Source organism: Microcebus murinus, chromosome 5 (genome assembly GCF_040939455.1).
Source record: "Microcebus murinus isolate Inina chromosome 5, M.murinus_Inina_mat1.0, whole genome shotgun sequence".
NCBI classification, from domain to species: Eukaryota; Metazoa; Chordata; class Mammalia; order Primates; family Cheirogaleidae; genus Microcebus; species Microcebus murinus.
The window spans coordinates 86671234-86687054 of NC_134108.1; the positions used below are offsets into that span (position 1 = coordinate 86671234).

Below are 15821 nucleotides of genomic sequence, written 5' to 3' on the forward strand. Positions count from 1 at the left end.
CGGTAAAAGAGCAAGATCTTGTCTCTAAAAAGAAAAAAAGAACTAGAATTGAGCTTAAAAAAAATTCAAGGCCTTCCTCTACTGTATACTGTTTCTCCTCAGTATACAACAAATTGGTTCAAAATACCTACACCTTTCACAAAAGGAAAGTTTATAATGGAGAGCACTTTTAGCATTAAATAGTTCTCATGACCCTAACGAATTGTCTATGAGCTTACTCAAATGCTGACTTCATTTGTAAAAAGATGAGGGCACACTATATATGAAATGGCATTAAGTGAAGTGCAATTCATTTTGTTTGCTACAAAATAAGTTAACTTTAAGCAAAACAATCTCAATGATGATAAATGCATTTCATTATTTATTTAGATGTTTAAGCTCTCGCACTAAGTTTTTACAAGCTGGTGAACACTGACAAATTATTTCTCCCACAGAACTATAACCACACATTCCCAGACAGTATAAATATATGGTTGAACTAACATTAATACACATCACCATTTTATCAATTACATAATAAAACAAATTATCAAGTATCCAAATATTAAGTTACATAGCTCAAAAGGCATATAAAATATTAGATGTCTGCTCAATTCATTAGCAGAAACCCACTTTTTTTTTTGCAAGAGAGGTTGGGAACAGAAAAAAAAAAATCACACTTCAAACAAAAATAAGTTGATAAACAACTTCTGATAAGTATGGAAAAAAATTACAAGAATTTCAGAAATTTTATGATTAAGAATTGTTTTAGCTACAATTAACAAAGCATCTCTACCTTTTAAAAAATATTTACTAAATTAAAGAGCATATTTCTACATGTTCTGCACAAGACAAAGGCAACATTTTGCTAAAAATATTTAATAGCTCCCTCCCATTCTTTTTTCAGGCCCTCCCTGTTAAGTTGCACCTCAGAGTGCAAACATTAAATTAACTGTAAGGCGTTTTCGTCTGAAGACATTAAAGACATGTGCTTCTGTACAATGTTGATTTTTAAAATGGAGGTTTTTCATAACAGCACAAAATGAGATTTACAGAAAGACATTAAATAATCACTGTAAGACTTGGTAAAAATAATAATAATAAAAAAAAAATCAATGGTTAAGCAAACCTGATGTATACTGGTATAAATGTGGGAGATGTAAACAAAGTGAGCAGGCAAATAACCATGTAGGCCCTACTTTCAATGTCTGAAATGGATAAACCATATAAGGTCTAGAGTGTTCATAGTTCCTGGGATTTTAGTTCTGTATGATACTAAAAATATACAAGTATTGTGCTGGGTATTTTGGCACCTAATCTTTCTAAATTTCTTATATATTGATAAGATTCTGGCATGGGAATAGATTTAAACAAGACATAACTCAATACCGCATGATTTCAGGAAAGGTCAATTGGTACAAATGATAAGCACATTTTAAATGCTGAACAGCAAGAATCTTTTGCTAAGTGTCCAAAAAGGCTAACCGTAACCCAGACACATAAGTTGCAATTCTGTTAAACTTGTGGCCTGGTAAAACTGCTTTACAATACTCTTATGGAAGCTTCATTAGACTTATTCACCAAGCCAACATGTTGGCTAATATATATGACATATTAGGTCCTGTGTCAAATTTTCCTTCCAAGGCAGTAACATCAGGCACCCCAGTTTTATTGAATGCAACAGTTGTTTCTATGACCATTGGAGTCTTTGAAGCGCAGCCGCATCTTAGGACGATACTTCTCCAAATACAAAAGTTGCTTGCTGTTAAAAGCTCCACGCCGCTTTCTAGGAGGGAGAAAAAAAGAGAAGCAATTAAAATCAAATCCCTCTACAGTAATGTTTAGTGTGTTACAGACAATATCACCTCTCTTGCGGCAATTTAATCTTTTAATTATTAGTCTAAGACCTAATAATGCAGAAAGGAATATGGATAGGCATACATGTACAAATGGAAAAAGAACAGTAAAAAGTTAAATGTTCTAAATCTTCTTTTGAGTGGTGGTTACAACTCACAATTCACATATCTATTTATATAAAGTTCAAGAAAAGACAAAACTAATTTATGGTGATAAAAGTCAGAAAGAGGTTGCCTTTGGTGGCAGAGATGATGACTACAAAAGCCACAAAGGTATGTCCTGGAACACTCAAAATATCGTATACATTGTACGGGGTAGCTGTTTTATTTGGGTGTTATTAACTGATCTCCCTTCAAGACCTGTGCATTTTTATTGTATCTTACTTATACCTCAATAAAAATGCAAATCAACAAGCAACATATTCTATTAAGAATTTAAAGCAAAATAATAATTCAAAGGATATTGTTGAATTTGAATCTTAGTAATAGAAGCATCTGCATGAAATGCAAAAAAAAAAAAAGTATTTCTTGGTTTTAACACTATCTTAAAAATAATCATAATGGTCAGATGGGCTATACTTTAAATCACTGATATTTAATGAGGAAATTAGAGTGCAAATGAAAAGAAATCCACTACTTACTGTCTTATGAATTGTACTGCATCTTCGTATTTCATTCCACCTTCGATTAATGCGAGAGCAACAAGCACTGGAGCTCTGGTAAGGCAAGAATTTTGATAAATCATTTTTTTCAAAACTAAACTCTAATAAATTCATTATCCTAAACATTCCCCAATCCAGAAGTATTATCTACCATACTTCCTATTTAAGTAATTCCCCTAATATTGACTTTACATTAAAAATTAGAAGAATTTATAAAGTGTCAGATCAACCCAGATTTTTATGAAGAACCAAATTAATAAAATTATCTTACCTCCCAAGGCCTGCAACACAATGAACAGCAATACAACAACCAGGTTCTTCACGAAACTTGATTTTTACAAGACTTAACCAGTCATCAACAATCTGGTTAGACGGTGGTGCACCATCATCAAAAGGCCAGTCCTAAATCAAAAAGAATGAAACATTATAGATCTTTAATATAAATACTATAAGAATTCTAAATTCCTAACATCTAAAAGTTTTCAAATGCATTTTTATTTTAATATGTTTAATCAAATCTTATGAGACCCCACTATCATGAAATGTGACTAAATGCTCAATCTTTACAAAGATATTTCTTTACTTTAAACCTTTGCTTATCTTTCAACTTTATTTGGAAATTAGATACTGTATACTATCTTAACTTAAAAAACTAAGTTGGGGGTCTGTGGTTTATTTGAATAAACTTTTGTAGCACATTATCATAAACATACAGGGAACTGTTAAATACTTACAAGAACATGGATGCCTTCTTTCTCCACAAGAGTAGTGTCATAAGTTGCTTCACATACTCTTACTATTGTGGTAACTCCATATTTCTTAAGTTCCTAGATAAAACAAATTTAAAAAACTTAAAATTAAGTCTTCACAACGACATCACTATTGCTCAATATTAGCTATTTCGATCACATCTGATCTGCAGGTGTGGTTAACAGAAAACCATGAAAAAAAAATGGTAGAACCTATGTATGTGTAAACATGGAAACAAATCTTGTTTTAAATGAATACTAGAATAATACTAGAAAAGGAAAAGGGAATATTAAACACCATATGTATTTCCTTAGGTTTTGGAGACAAGGTCTCACTCTGTCAGCTAGGCTAGAGTGCAGTGTGATCACAGCTTGCTGTAATCTAAAAATCTTGGGCTCTAGCAATCTTCCTGTCTCAACCTCCTGAGTAGCTGGGCCTAAAGGCATGTGCCACCACACCTGGCTAATTTTATTTTTTGTAGAGATGAGATCTTGATATGTTGCCCAGTCTGGTCTCAGACTTCTGGCTTTACATGATTCTTCTACCTCAGCCTTCCCAAGTGCTAGGATTACAGGCATGAAGCCATCGTGCCTGGCCCTACATATTTTCTGTGGCCCTTCACATACAGAAGTTGTTTACAGTCATGGTAACACTGGATAGACTAGGATGAGGATGAAACACTAAGAGGGGTAAAAGCAATAAGGGCAAAGATATATAACCAAAGGAATAATTTATAATCCAGTAAGTAATCTGGTTTGACACAATTACACTAACTCCTCAAACTTTTACTTATTTGAAGTATATAGTATAAAGTCTTAAAAGTATATTCAGACTCAAATCCTAAACATATAGTAAAACCCCCACAAATTTAAAACTATAGGCTTTAAAATGCATTAATTTTAACTCTTCTGACATTTAAAAAATGTTTACATGGTAATCTAAAACAAAAGTACTATTAAAATATTTCCCTATGATCTGAGAGACCTATTTGCTGTTTCTGAACACTTGTAGATATTCATGAATAAAATGTGTATGTGTACAGATATATTCAGCATTCATTACATTTCTTCTTCCTAGTAAAAAGAGGTGAGGTCAACAGTGAGAGTTCTGGCTATGCAGCCACTACCATAAAGAAATACAATCAGTAGTTGAAAATTGATTCTAAGCATCAAATGAGGTACAAGGCTTAAACTAACTTTATGGTATTAGTCATTAGGCTAAGCATATATATGAAATACCCATCAACATCAGCCTTCCCCCTGTAAATTTCTTATAGGTTAAGTGAAAGCTACACTTACACTGTCCACATATAGATTTAAACTCAGATGCATGAAGAACTATGAACTCACAAAGCCAAACAAGTACATGTCTTTCTCAAAATGTATAAAAAAAATTACTTCTAAAAAAGACATGTATTTTATTTCTGGGAACTGGAACTACAGGCATACCATCTCATATTTTCCAAAACAGTATTTATTTCATAAGCTATAAACCCCATTATTTAACTGCAATCCATTTAATATATTTAAAATTATCAAATCTTACCTCTATAAATTTGTTTAAGGTCGCATTGGTTGGATTGTGTGTAATAAGAAATCTCATGTTCTTGTATGTGACTTCTACAGGAGCTGGGCGGTTCATTCGAGCCATGTTAATTTAGTTAAAAAACACTCAATAGGGTTATGAAAGAATTTAAAAAATTGAATACAGAAATGATGCAAAGAAACTGAAGTCTACTTCAATATACTCCACTTGAAATTCTCAGTGCTTTGAGTATGAAGTTGGAAGTAATGGTAAATGAAATGAATCTCCTAACAAGAAGCAGCAATTCTTCAATCCAGTAATACTGAGGCAACAGAAAAGTGCACTGAGGTTTACCCCATCCAGGTCAGAACTCTTGTAAAAATGCTCTGCGGATTTCAATTCAACACTTCTGTGTCCAGGTTAACCACTCTTATGGGGGCTTCTTGGTGGAGTAGTAATGAATTTCTACAGTTCACTTGTCTGCATAGAGGTCGTGCTGTGCCTGGCAGTAATCTCCACTGCCCTTCAGAAACTCCATAAATGTGTGACCAAGAACACCACAGAACTGCTGTTTAAAAGAAAAAGAGAGAGAGAGAAAAAAAGTTATTTTCCAATCCAAAAGGAACATGGTATGCTTCTACACTATTTAAATGCACAACTACTTTTTCAAATTAGAGCCCAAGGCACTTTTTCAACTTTTACTTGCATCACAAAATTCAAGGGTTGAGTACAGATTAAATCAATAATATAAAACAAGCAGTCACAACTAGATTAAACTGAAAATTACTGATCTATTCTTACAAAGATTCCTCAAAGAAAACCACTGTTACATTTGGTGAAATTCCTACATACATGTATTTTCTATTAATTACTCCTCTTTTAATAGTTGTTTGTTCTATATTGCTATGAATTGTATGTACCAGCTGTTTTTTCCAACTAACAAAACATTTTACGCATTAACACAAAATTCATGAATACTATACAAAGTCATTAGTCCTTGCATAGTTAGTACCTAAGTTCCTTTTCAATTGTTGCTTTCATACTTAATATTGTTTAGTAAGCCAGTTTGATGGGAGAGGAATATATTGGCTATAATGGCCATTTTTACAAAGATAATACTCCTTTTTTTGGTGATAGAATATCACTCTTTGCCAAGGCTAGAGTACAGAAAAGTCATCACAGTTCACTGCAACCTCCAACTCCCAAGCTAAATCGATCCTTCTGCCTCAGCCTCCCAAGTAGCTGGGACTACAGGTGCTTGCCACCATGCTCAGCTAATTTTTTCTATTTTCATTAGAGATGGGGGTCCCACTCTTGCTCAGGCTGGTCTTGAATTCCTGACCTCAAGCAATCCTCCTGCTTTGGCCTCCCAGGGTGTTAGGATTATAGGGGTGCACCAACATGCCCAGCAATACTTCTTTATGTAATCATTTCTGAGGATTGCCCTTTAAGTTTTGGTTTTAAAAGCTAAATTCTGAAGTTACCATCAACATTTTCCTTTTGTACTTTTTATCATACCTTCCTTTTTAAATGTGAAAATACACTGAAGTTAAAACTGGAGATGGCCTGCCGGGTGTGGTGGCACTTGCCTTGTAATCCTAGCACTCTGGGAGGCCAAGGCGGGCGGATTGCTCAACGTCGGGAGTTTGAAACCAGCCTGAGCAAGAGCAAGACCCCGTCTCTACTATAAATAGAAAGACATTAATTGGCCAACTAATATATATAGAAAAAATGAGCTGGGCATGGTGGCGCATGCCTGTAGTCCCAGCTACTCGGGAGGCTGAGGCAGGAGGATTGCTTGAGCCCAGGAGTTTGAGGTTGCTGTGAGCTAGGCTGACGCCACGGCACTCACTCTAGCCTGAGCAACAAAGTGAGACTCTGTGTCAAAAAAAAAAAAAAAAAAAAAAGGACTGATTTTCAAAGTGCTTCCATATATACAATCTCATTTTATCCTTAACAATCTTAATTTGTCATTTCCATTTAACAGATGAGGAAAGTGAGTCTCTTGAAATTAATCAACTCATTAAATTATAAGAATATATATTTATAAATTTAAAAAGATTTCAATTTATAACTATAAAAAGCAAATATTTCTAATTTTTAATAATATTCTTTCATATTTTAAAATCAAAGCTTCACTTATCTAAAACTGAAATCTACTCACAGAAGAAAAGATGATAGAGGGATGTCAAGGGGGAGGTGGTGGGTGATGTAAATTATCTCAGACTCCTTTCACAGCTTTTGAAAGCAAGGTAACTACTGCCACCAATATATATATATATATAAATGTATTTATATTTTCTCCAAGTTCCTCTTTAAGAACTAAACCAATCTTATGCCAGTATCAAACATTACATGAATAGTCACAGGAAATTTTCAAAATACATACACTAAGGCACCAATGTTAAAAATTATTCTTCTTCCAAATAGTTTATAAGGTACTTCTTGTGTATTTGGGAGGAAAGAGAGGACAATGGAAAATATTATTAACAGGTTAACAAGAACACTAAGTGACAGGCACTGCCTCAAGCACTTTATATGAATTCTCATGGGTAAATTATCAAACAAAATAAAATCTTGTAACATTCAAAAAGTTCCATTAGTTTCTATGCTTTAGCATTTGAAAAACTTAAAATTAAATTCAAACTATCTGCTCCCATTTTCATTTTACACCTTTTAATAGAGTCTGACACTACAGTTTCTAGAACAACTTAGCTAAATTTTGAAGAATAACTCATATGGTTATTTATCAGGTCACAAAAAACATTGAGTTAAAAGCCCAGTATATTTTTTTGGCAAAACATAGGGACTAGCAAAGGAATCATTTATTAAAAGGTCCCATAAGGAAGATAACTTTTATTAGTTTAAGTTTGCTAAAATGAGCCCTCATAGGTTACTTCACCTACTTGCTAGCTGGGTTAAAAAATGATTGTCTAAATCACCATTAGAGACAGGATTATTACAGTGAATACAGACTACAGTAATATGGGAAAAATTTCATGATGCTTTCACTTCAAATCCTAAATACTACCTCCTTAAATATAACAAAGTGTATTCCAACATTTTTCTGATGACATTCAATGAATTTAAAAAGCTTTACAAATGACTTATCACAGTATTCTCATTTCTAGGCACTACCTTTTTTTTCAGTTGAAAGCTGATTTATGAGACTACTGTATTTCACACCACTATTTCCATATTTAATAGCTAAAATTCCTGTTGGCTGTAGCCGAGTGTGGTTATAGCCCTTCAAATGATCACTTTCATCAGCCAGCAGAGAATGCAATACAGAAAGAATTCATTTCCTGAACTTTTTTTTTTTTTAACTGAGTGGAGCCACCCAGTGGCTGGGGGGACACTTCTAGTTAAGTAGTAATGACCACTGACATCTTTCTCTTCTGGCCAAGACACTCCCCCATTCCCAACATCCTCCCCACAGGAGAAACCATTCATGATACAAATATCAAGGGACTTTTCCTCCCACATTATAACCACATGCATGATGGCGCAGAGGAGAAAAGAACATTTTCTGTGCAGAATCTCAAGTTTGTCAGACTGCTGAGTCAAGCCAATCAATCTGTATAATGGATATTTCAAATAACTCCCTGGTGAGTTTGTTCGGCATCTACCCAGGTCATAGGGTAATGCATCTAATAAAGCATGTGTAAAATGCTGCTTACTACTGGGAATCATCTACCTTTCTTTCTAGTTTCCAACTGATTAACTGCCACCAAACAAAATTCATATGAAGAGTAAAGGAAGCACTGCCTCAAAATCTGGACCTCAGGCAGGTCAACGGTTCCAGCTACGGTGTAAATAACAACTTAATGCTCTTGGAATGGTGGAGTGTTCCACGGACATAAGATAAGCCTCACAGTTCTGGCTCTGGTTTGGCTACTGTTGCCACGAACCAAGGAGGCAACAACACATTACACCACGGATTTCAGGAACAGTTCTGAAACAGTCCCCGATTAAAAGGCGCCATCCAAAGACCTTACACAATTGGCAGGGAAAATGCACGCGGGTGCCCAGCAGGGAACTCCTTCGTTTCGGTGTAACAGTAGCCCCGGCAGTTTCCAAGGCGCTTGACCCGGGCCATTGCTCCACGACTCGCCCAGAGAGCGGACAAGACTCAACTTGTTCCCATCATCCACAGCCTGAGGTGGGGCGCTAAATCCGGAACAGCTCGAATTACCAGGTGGAGACTGACTGCCGGGGGAGGGCGGGGCGGGGCAGGGAGCTGGCGTCCTCACCTAGCAGAACCTGGCTCCGGCCCCGGCAGGGCAGCCGCTCGCGGAATGCCCCCGATGGCCGCCGCTCCGAGTGCGCGGCGCCGCGCGCCCCGGCCCGCCCGCCCGCTGCGCCCCCTCTCCGCGCCGCAATCACGGGTTCGCGCCGCGCCTGACTGGAGGCGCGGGCGCCGAGGCCATTTTGTCTAAGGCTCTGGTCCCGGCCACGGAGCACAGGGGTGGCTGCACCAAGCTGCTGTCCCGCGCCGGCCCCCGAGCCCCGAGAGCTTCGGGCCGAGACCGTTACCAGCCACGCCGGGCCGCCCCGCCTATCCCACGCCTGCCCGGATCTGGTGGCAATCCCGCCGCCACCGCGCCCTCCCCGTATCCGGCTCCGCAGTGACACGCGCAGCCCTCGCCCCACCCCGGGCCACGTCTCCTGCTCCCAGAGCGGCCACTCTCCTTCCGCCGAACAAAGGGGCCCCGGGACGCCGCGGAGCCCGCCGAGCCCGGACGGGGCGCGCCGGACCGGAGGGCCAAGGGCGGAGGCGGCGGTCACAAAGCGGCTTTTGTGCCGCCCCGCCCGGCCCGCCGCGGCGCCCGAAACCGCCCTCCGCAGAGGCCGGGCCGCACCGCACCGCCCTGGCCGTTCCGGGCTCCGGAGGGACATGGAAGCCGGTGCCACCGGGGGCCAACTGCCACCCCGCAGCCCCGCGGGCCCCGGCGTCCTGCCCCCCGCAGCCGGCCGCCACTAGTCGGCCACAGGGCCGTGACTCGCCCGATCCCACCCGGGACCCACCGGAACCGCAGCCTGGGGGAACGGGAAGCGGACGCGAAGCTCCGAACAAAGGCGACGGCGGGGACGGGGGGGCCGGCCGCAGATTCCCAGCCCGAAAGGCGGCAGAGCGACGGCTACTCACAGGAATATGTTTACTCATTGAAGATTGTGGCCTAATCATACAGCCGGTCCCGAGGCGGCGGCGACACAGGCGGCGGCGGTGGCGGCGGCTGCAGGGCAGGGGGCGGCGGTGGTCGTCGCGGGGCGGCGGCGGCGGCGATGCAGGCGGCGGCGGGGGCACCAGTCTCTACCATGCAGTGAGCGGCTCGGAGGAGAGCGCGTAGCCGAGCCGGCCCGCAGCCGAAGGAGCCAATACGCGCGCCGCGGCGCCCTTGCGTCACAAGCCCTTCTCTTTATAGCCCGCGCGACGTGCGAAGCCCCGGCCACCAATCGCCGCCCGGAACCCTGCGCGCAGAGCCGGCGAGCGGGGGCGGAGGCCCGCCCACCGCGCACGTCACCCGCGGCGGCCGCCGCCGGTGTGAACCGGTTGATGAATGGCTGAAGGCAGGAGTCGGAGCGTCCCCGGGCGGGGGAGGGAAGGGACCGAGGGGAGATTTGGGGCTGCTGCGAGCCGGAGAGCGGGAAGACATGGGAGCCGGAGAATGATTTCTATCTATGGACTGGAAGGAACCACGCCGCAAACCCTATTTCTCCTCATAATTAAAACCACCCACGAGTGCGCACACGTCACACGGGCAGGCTTGAAGTTTGCCTCAAACTTAAAACGCAGCCCCTTTAGGGCTGGAACCGACCCCGCTTTCTTATGCCTGAAGGAATGACCACAGTTATCTTTGCCAGAGGTTTATCTTGGCACCTGCGCCCCTAGCATCTCCGTCATCAAATAATATTTATGTCGCACGACTGCTGTACTCGGTGATTCAACGCCTTGCATGCCACGGCCTTAGGCTTGGACAAGATGAATTCCTGTCGCTGGGGGCACTTTCAAGTGGGGACAAACTGGTCTTAAGAAAACTTGCCCTGTAGAAGATGGGGAGAGTATCTTTTGATGCGGACAAATGCTTTCTATAAGTCTTTTTTTTTTGGTCACGCCTCCATACTACATACGCGGGCAACTGCAGTTGGCTCATCCGTGGCATTTCGAAATCACATGCATCCTTTGTACTGCTGCTCACTTAATGTGTTGTCATAGATAATGAAAGGTTAGGCACTGCTAAAAGGAAGCGTTTTTAAAAATTAAGAATCCTCGGTTTTGTCAAGCGCTGATGTAGTTCTTTGCGTCAAAGCTAAAGCTTTCCTTTTTGTTCATTTTCAGCCCTGTTGTTCCACTGTCTCCATAATTTAGGCGCCTACGAAAATAAAGCCTTATCACAATTCTTCTGTGCTATACAAGGGCAACTCTGTCAATTATAATCTGAAAACCCTTTCTCCTTAGCTTTCTGGAAGGAGTAAACAGGACCTTTACCTGCTTTGAAGAACTAAGTTTTCCACTAACACTGAGGCCTTTTGTTTGCTGTTTTCACTGAGCATTAGATTGGAGAGGGCTTTAGGGATCAAATTTTGTCCTTCCTCAGTATATTACAGCATTTTAGGATTTATTAGAACTTCTATTTAGAGATTGCTTGCATAGTTATTCAACTTTCTTATAAACATGTACTCTTGTAAGTAAAGTAATTGCTTTCGAAAGAGAATTGGGCCAGACTAAATTAGCAAATTTGAGAAAGATATTACTAAGAAAATATAGGAAGATTTACAAAAATTCCTGGGGTGGTAGAGATGAAGCTAAGCAGTCCCCAGAACTCAAGTCACAAAGAAAAGGACAGATTTCATTATATAAAAATTAAAAACTTTTGTATGGCAAAAGACTTTTGACAAGTATTCATTTCACACTGGGAGAAAATATTGGTGATATATTGTAGGCAGTTAATATATCACAACAAATAAAAAGCTTGACCAACATATATAATAGTGTAGTTAAAGAACACATACTAGCCACTTTTACTCCAAAATTTGGTCAGCAAAGAAATACTAATTGGAATAGTGAAACTCTTTCATGTAATGATGTTTCAAAAAATGAATTTGGTGGGACAACATACAAATTCGGCAAATGGTAAGCAGAGCCAAATCAGTGTTAGCCAATTTTCTTGTAGAACTTGCGATACAAGTTGTAAGTCTTGTGATCCACAGATCCTGTAATTACCACAAACAGTGCTGACATGAAGAATCCAGTCAGCTATGCTCATCCACCTCTAAAACCTGGGCTCAAACTCTCAAGTGAACTCATCAGTTTCTGGGGGTCTTAGCTTCTCAAATAAGGTACCACCCTGTCCTACTTTGAAAATGACATAGATCAAGGATGAAAAGATAAAGAAGGCTTTTCCTATTGAGAAGGACACATTTTAAGCAAGATTTAAGTGCAGTCTTGCTGACCAGTCTGCTAAATTCTCTTAGGGTAGTCATGTTCCTGCTTCTTTGGCAGCTGCCAAACAGCAACACATGCTACAGAGAAAACTTATGTGAAAGGAAGAGTCAATCAATATGGCAGACTTTACTGTTGTCTCATTAGAAGAAATCACTCCAGCTTTCAGCAGTTACCACCCTGATCAGTCAGCAGCCATCATCATTGAGGCAAGATTCTCCATCAGCAAAGATTACAAATTGCTGAAGGCTCAGATGATCATTAGTATTTTTTAGCAATAGTGTTTAAGAGACAGGGTCCCACTCTGTTGCTGAGGCTGGAGTGTAGTGGTGTCATTATAGCTCACTACAACCTCAAACTCCTGGGCTCAAGCGATTCTCCTGCCTTGGCTTCTTCAGTAGCTGGGACTACAGGTGCATGCTACTGTGCCTGGCTAATTTTTTTTTTTTTTTTTTGTAGAGATGGGTCTGGCCAAGTTGCTCAGGCCGGTCTCAAACTCCTGGCCTCAAGAGATCCTTGGCCTCCCAAAGTGCTGGGATTGCAGGTATGAGCCACAGCGCCTTGACTATTTTTTTTTTTAAAGTGATCAAACTCACCAGATGTTTAATTAAGGTGTTGTAGGATCCCCCAGTTTCCTCTGCTGTCTTTCTAAGACTTGACCCAAAATTACAGAGTGCCTTGACCACTCGGTGATCCAGCCAGCTGCAGATTTTTCCCAGCTGGCTTGAACCCACACCGGGGCCTTGTACATTCCCAGGCACTGATAAAGATATCTAGGTTTACTAGAAAGAAACTAGCCCCAACCCTGAGCCAAGTTCCTGAAACCTTCGTGTAAACTCCATATCCTGACCCCCTTGTTGTAGACATACATAGGTAAAACACCCCTTTTCTATTGTTGTCCATCATGTGAATATACTGCATCACTCTAAGTTCCTCTAATAAATGCTTTAAACTGATCACCCTGCATTTAGTGCTTCTTTCTTTAGAATCTCAACCAGCCCCATCTCCAGATGGTTTGGGGTGCTCCCTCATGGGAATTCCCCTGCTTTTGCTTTTAGGGAGACTCTAGCTGTGGGTTCGGTAGGATAACAGATATGTACATTGTTTTGTTAGACATAATGCTGTTACACACTTAATAGACTACAGTATAGCATAAACATAACTTTTGGATGCACTGGGAAACAAAAAATTTGTGTGTCTCCCTTTATGGTGATATTCACTTTACTGTGATGGTCTAGAACTGAACCTACAATATATCTGAGGTAGGCCTGTACCTAAATTTCTATAAATATTTAATTTGCAGAGTGCTTAGATATTGTTTGAAACTAAAATATGCTCTGTGTTAAAAAGTGACTTAATTTTCTTAAGACAGTGATCAAAGTTTTATCAAGAGTCTTTTCAATGAGTTTTGGTGACTAATAAAAACACAACAGCAGTGCTACATCATAATTTTTGTGGGAATTTTTAGACACAGAAATTTCCAATGAGCAATTAAGCGTGTCACAAAAAGTCGTTCAAGCGGTCTAGGCTAAGGATGAAGTCCAAAGGCCCACAGCTGCCTGTGGCTACTGTGCTTTGTATAATACATAGCCAGACAAATAGAAACAGTCACTCAGCCAGGAGGAGGTCCTAAAGATGTAAATATCTGTCAATGACTTCTACTGGATCAGAAGTAAACATCTTATTAAGTCATCAAATCAAACCATGAGAGGCCATATTTTCTCTGTAAAATTGATTAAGGCAGTTTTTGAGTAACTTTTTTAAAAAATTGTGTATGTTAAGAAACAGTTCTCTTTAATTAGTTTCTATTATTCCATTCTTTGTCCCTTTACTTTTTTTTTTTTTTTTTTTTTTGAGACAGAGTCTCACTTTGTTGTCCAGGCTAGAGTGAGTGCCGTGGCGTCAGCCTAGCTCACAGCAACCTCAAACTCCTGGGCTCCAGTGATCCTTCTGCCTCAGCCTCCCGAGTAGCTGGGACTACAGGCATGTGCCACTATGCCCGGCTAATTTTATATATATATATATCAGTTGGCCAATTAATTTCTTTCTGTTTATAGTAGAGACGGGGTCTCGCTCTTGCTCAGGCTGGTTTTGAACTCCTGACCTTGAGCAATCCGCCCGCCTCGGCCTCCCAAGAGCTAGGATTACAGGCGTGAGCCACAGCGCCCAGCCTGTCCCTTTACTTTTCATGTCTAATTTTGACCACTTTAAATATGAGCCTGAAAATTGCTTCCAGTGTGATGAGAATGTGTATTCACATTAGTAATTGTTCTGCTTAATATAGTATTTACTTCAGTGTGCATATTAAGATGTAAGGGAGAGACTGATAAGTAACAAAATATTTTCCATTTGCATAGTGGCAGGAACCATCTCCTTGGGACACTGAATAAGGGACTTATTATGAATTCATAATAATTCATAGCACATCATTATTATGACTGATTCACATACTGGTACCTGGAGGAATCTAATTTGAGAAAACTCTTCTTATTTTCAGTAAACTTGGTAAAATTTCTCTTGCTGTTCTGTAGCCTGAATAAAAATCATCTGGGAATTGGAAATCAGGAGGGCCAGTCTCCATGTGATTGTTTTGAGCATGTTGAATTATGCCACAGTCAGAAGTGAGGCAAAAATAGCTTAGGAAAGGAGAATTTAATCTGGCTAGAGAAAGGGAATGGAGTATAAATAAATTTTAAAGGTTGGATATGCATGCTATGGCAAAGCTGTCACTTGACAGGTTTAATTTACAGAGTTGGCATTTAGGCTGCAGATAATCCAGACAGACACTGACCTAAGCAGCATTACTGGGGCAAGACTTACATAAGGAAAAATGTTCTTGAACAATTTCCTGCAAGCATAATAACATTTATTTAACAAAAGCTACAATAGTCATGTTTTTTCTGTACCCTAACACAATTGCTTTTTAACTGGGCATGTTCAACAAACATTGCTATCCTACTGTATTTCTATAGCTCATTTCATCATTGGAAGATACTGAATGTAAGAGGAAACGAGTATAGAAGCCTTTTGAAATTTCTTCTATTTAAAGACAGTTGTCACATCAAGTATTTCTTGAATCCTCAGATATATAATGCACATATGCTCAACCAATATTTGCTTGGATATTATCAGGTTACTTTCCTACCTAAAATTCGATGGAGCATCCCAATCCCAGTTTTTCTACATTTTCTTTGAAGGCTTCTCTTAGTTTCTCAATTCCTTTAACAATGAGGTCTTCTGGGGATTTCTTCTAGGGCCTCTTGGCCTTACTTTCCACTCTCCCTGGGATTTTCATTTACTCCCATAGCTTTGACTATCAACTTTCCCTCCCTCTCCAACACATATTTCTTAAATGCCTCTGCACCTTATGATGAACAACATAAACATGGTTTCTATCCCAATGGACCTTATATACAGGTGAGGAAAGGGAGAAAATAACAAATAGGCAAAGAATATAGTTATAATATGTGTTGTGAACAGAATAGCTGGGGTGACTGACTTTATTCAGGGAAGTCAGTGATGCTGTCTCCCAGGAAACACAGATCTAAATGATGAGAATGAATCACAGAAAAAGGAGGAGTAGAAATATTCTTGGTGAAGGAAGTG

The 15821-nt window shown here is 40.1% G+C and overlaps 2 protein-coding genes across 3 annotated transcripts; both read right to left on the reverse strand.

Annotated features, from left to right (window-relative positions):
* Positions 1-338: 338 nt before the first annotated feature.
* On the reverse strand, positions 339-4928 carry PTP4A1 (protein tyrosine phosphatase 4A1). 2 transcript variants are annotated; one of them, XM_076003250.1, is made up of 5 exons: positions 4793-4928; positions 3232-3324; positions 2769-2899; positions 2477-2551; positions 339-1761 (listed from the first exon to the last, which is right to left on the reverse strand). In XM_076003250.1, exons 1-5 carry the CDS (start codon positions 4895-4897, stop codon positions 1557-1559), a joined length of 609 nt encoding a protein of 202 aa, XP_075859365.1. In that variant the 5' UTR covers positions 4898-4928; the 3' UTR covers positions 339-1556. The 2 variants fall into 2 exon arrangements, with proteins under 2 accessions (XP_075859365.1, XP_020142720.1); XM_020287131.2 differs by having other exon boundaries at positions 339-1765.
* A 272-nt stretch (positions 4929-5200) lies between these two features.
* On the reverse strand, positions 5201-10293 carry LOC142870965 (uncharacterized). Its single transcript, XM_076003251.1, has 2 exons — positions 9921-10293; positions 5201-5339 (listed from the first exon to the last, which is right to left on the reverse strand). The coding sequence occupies exons 1-2, from the start codon at positions 9957-9959 to the stop codon at positions 5244-5246; spliced, it is 135 nt and encodes a 44-aa protein (XP_075859366.1). The 5' UTR covers positions 9960-10293; the 3' UTR covers positions 5201-5243.
* Positions 10294-15821: the final 5528 nt, after the last annotated feature.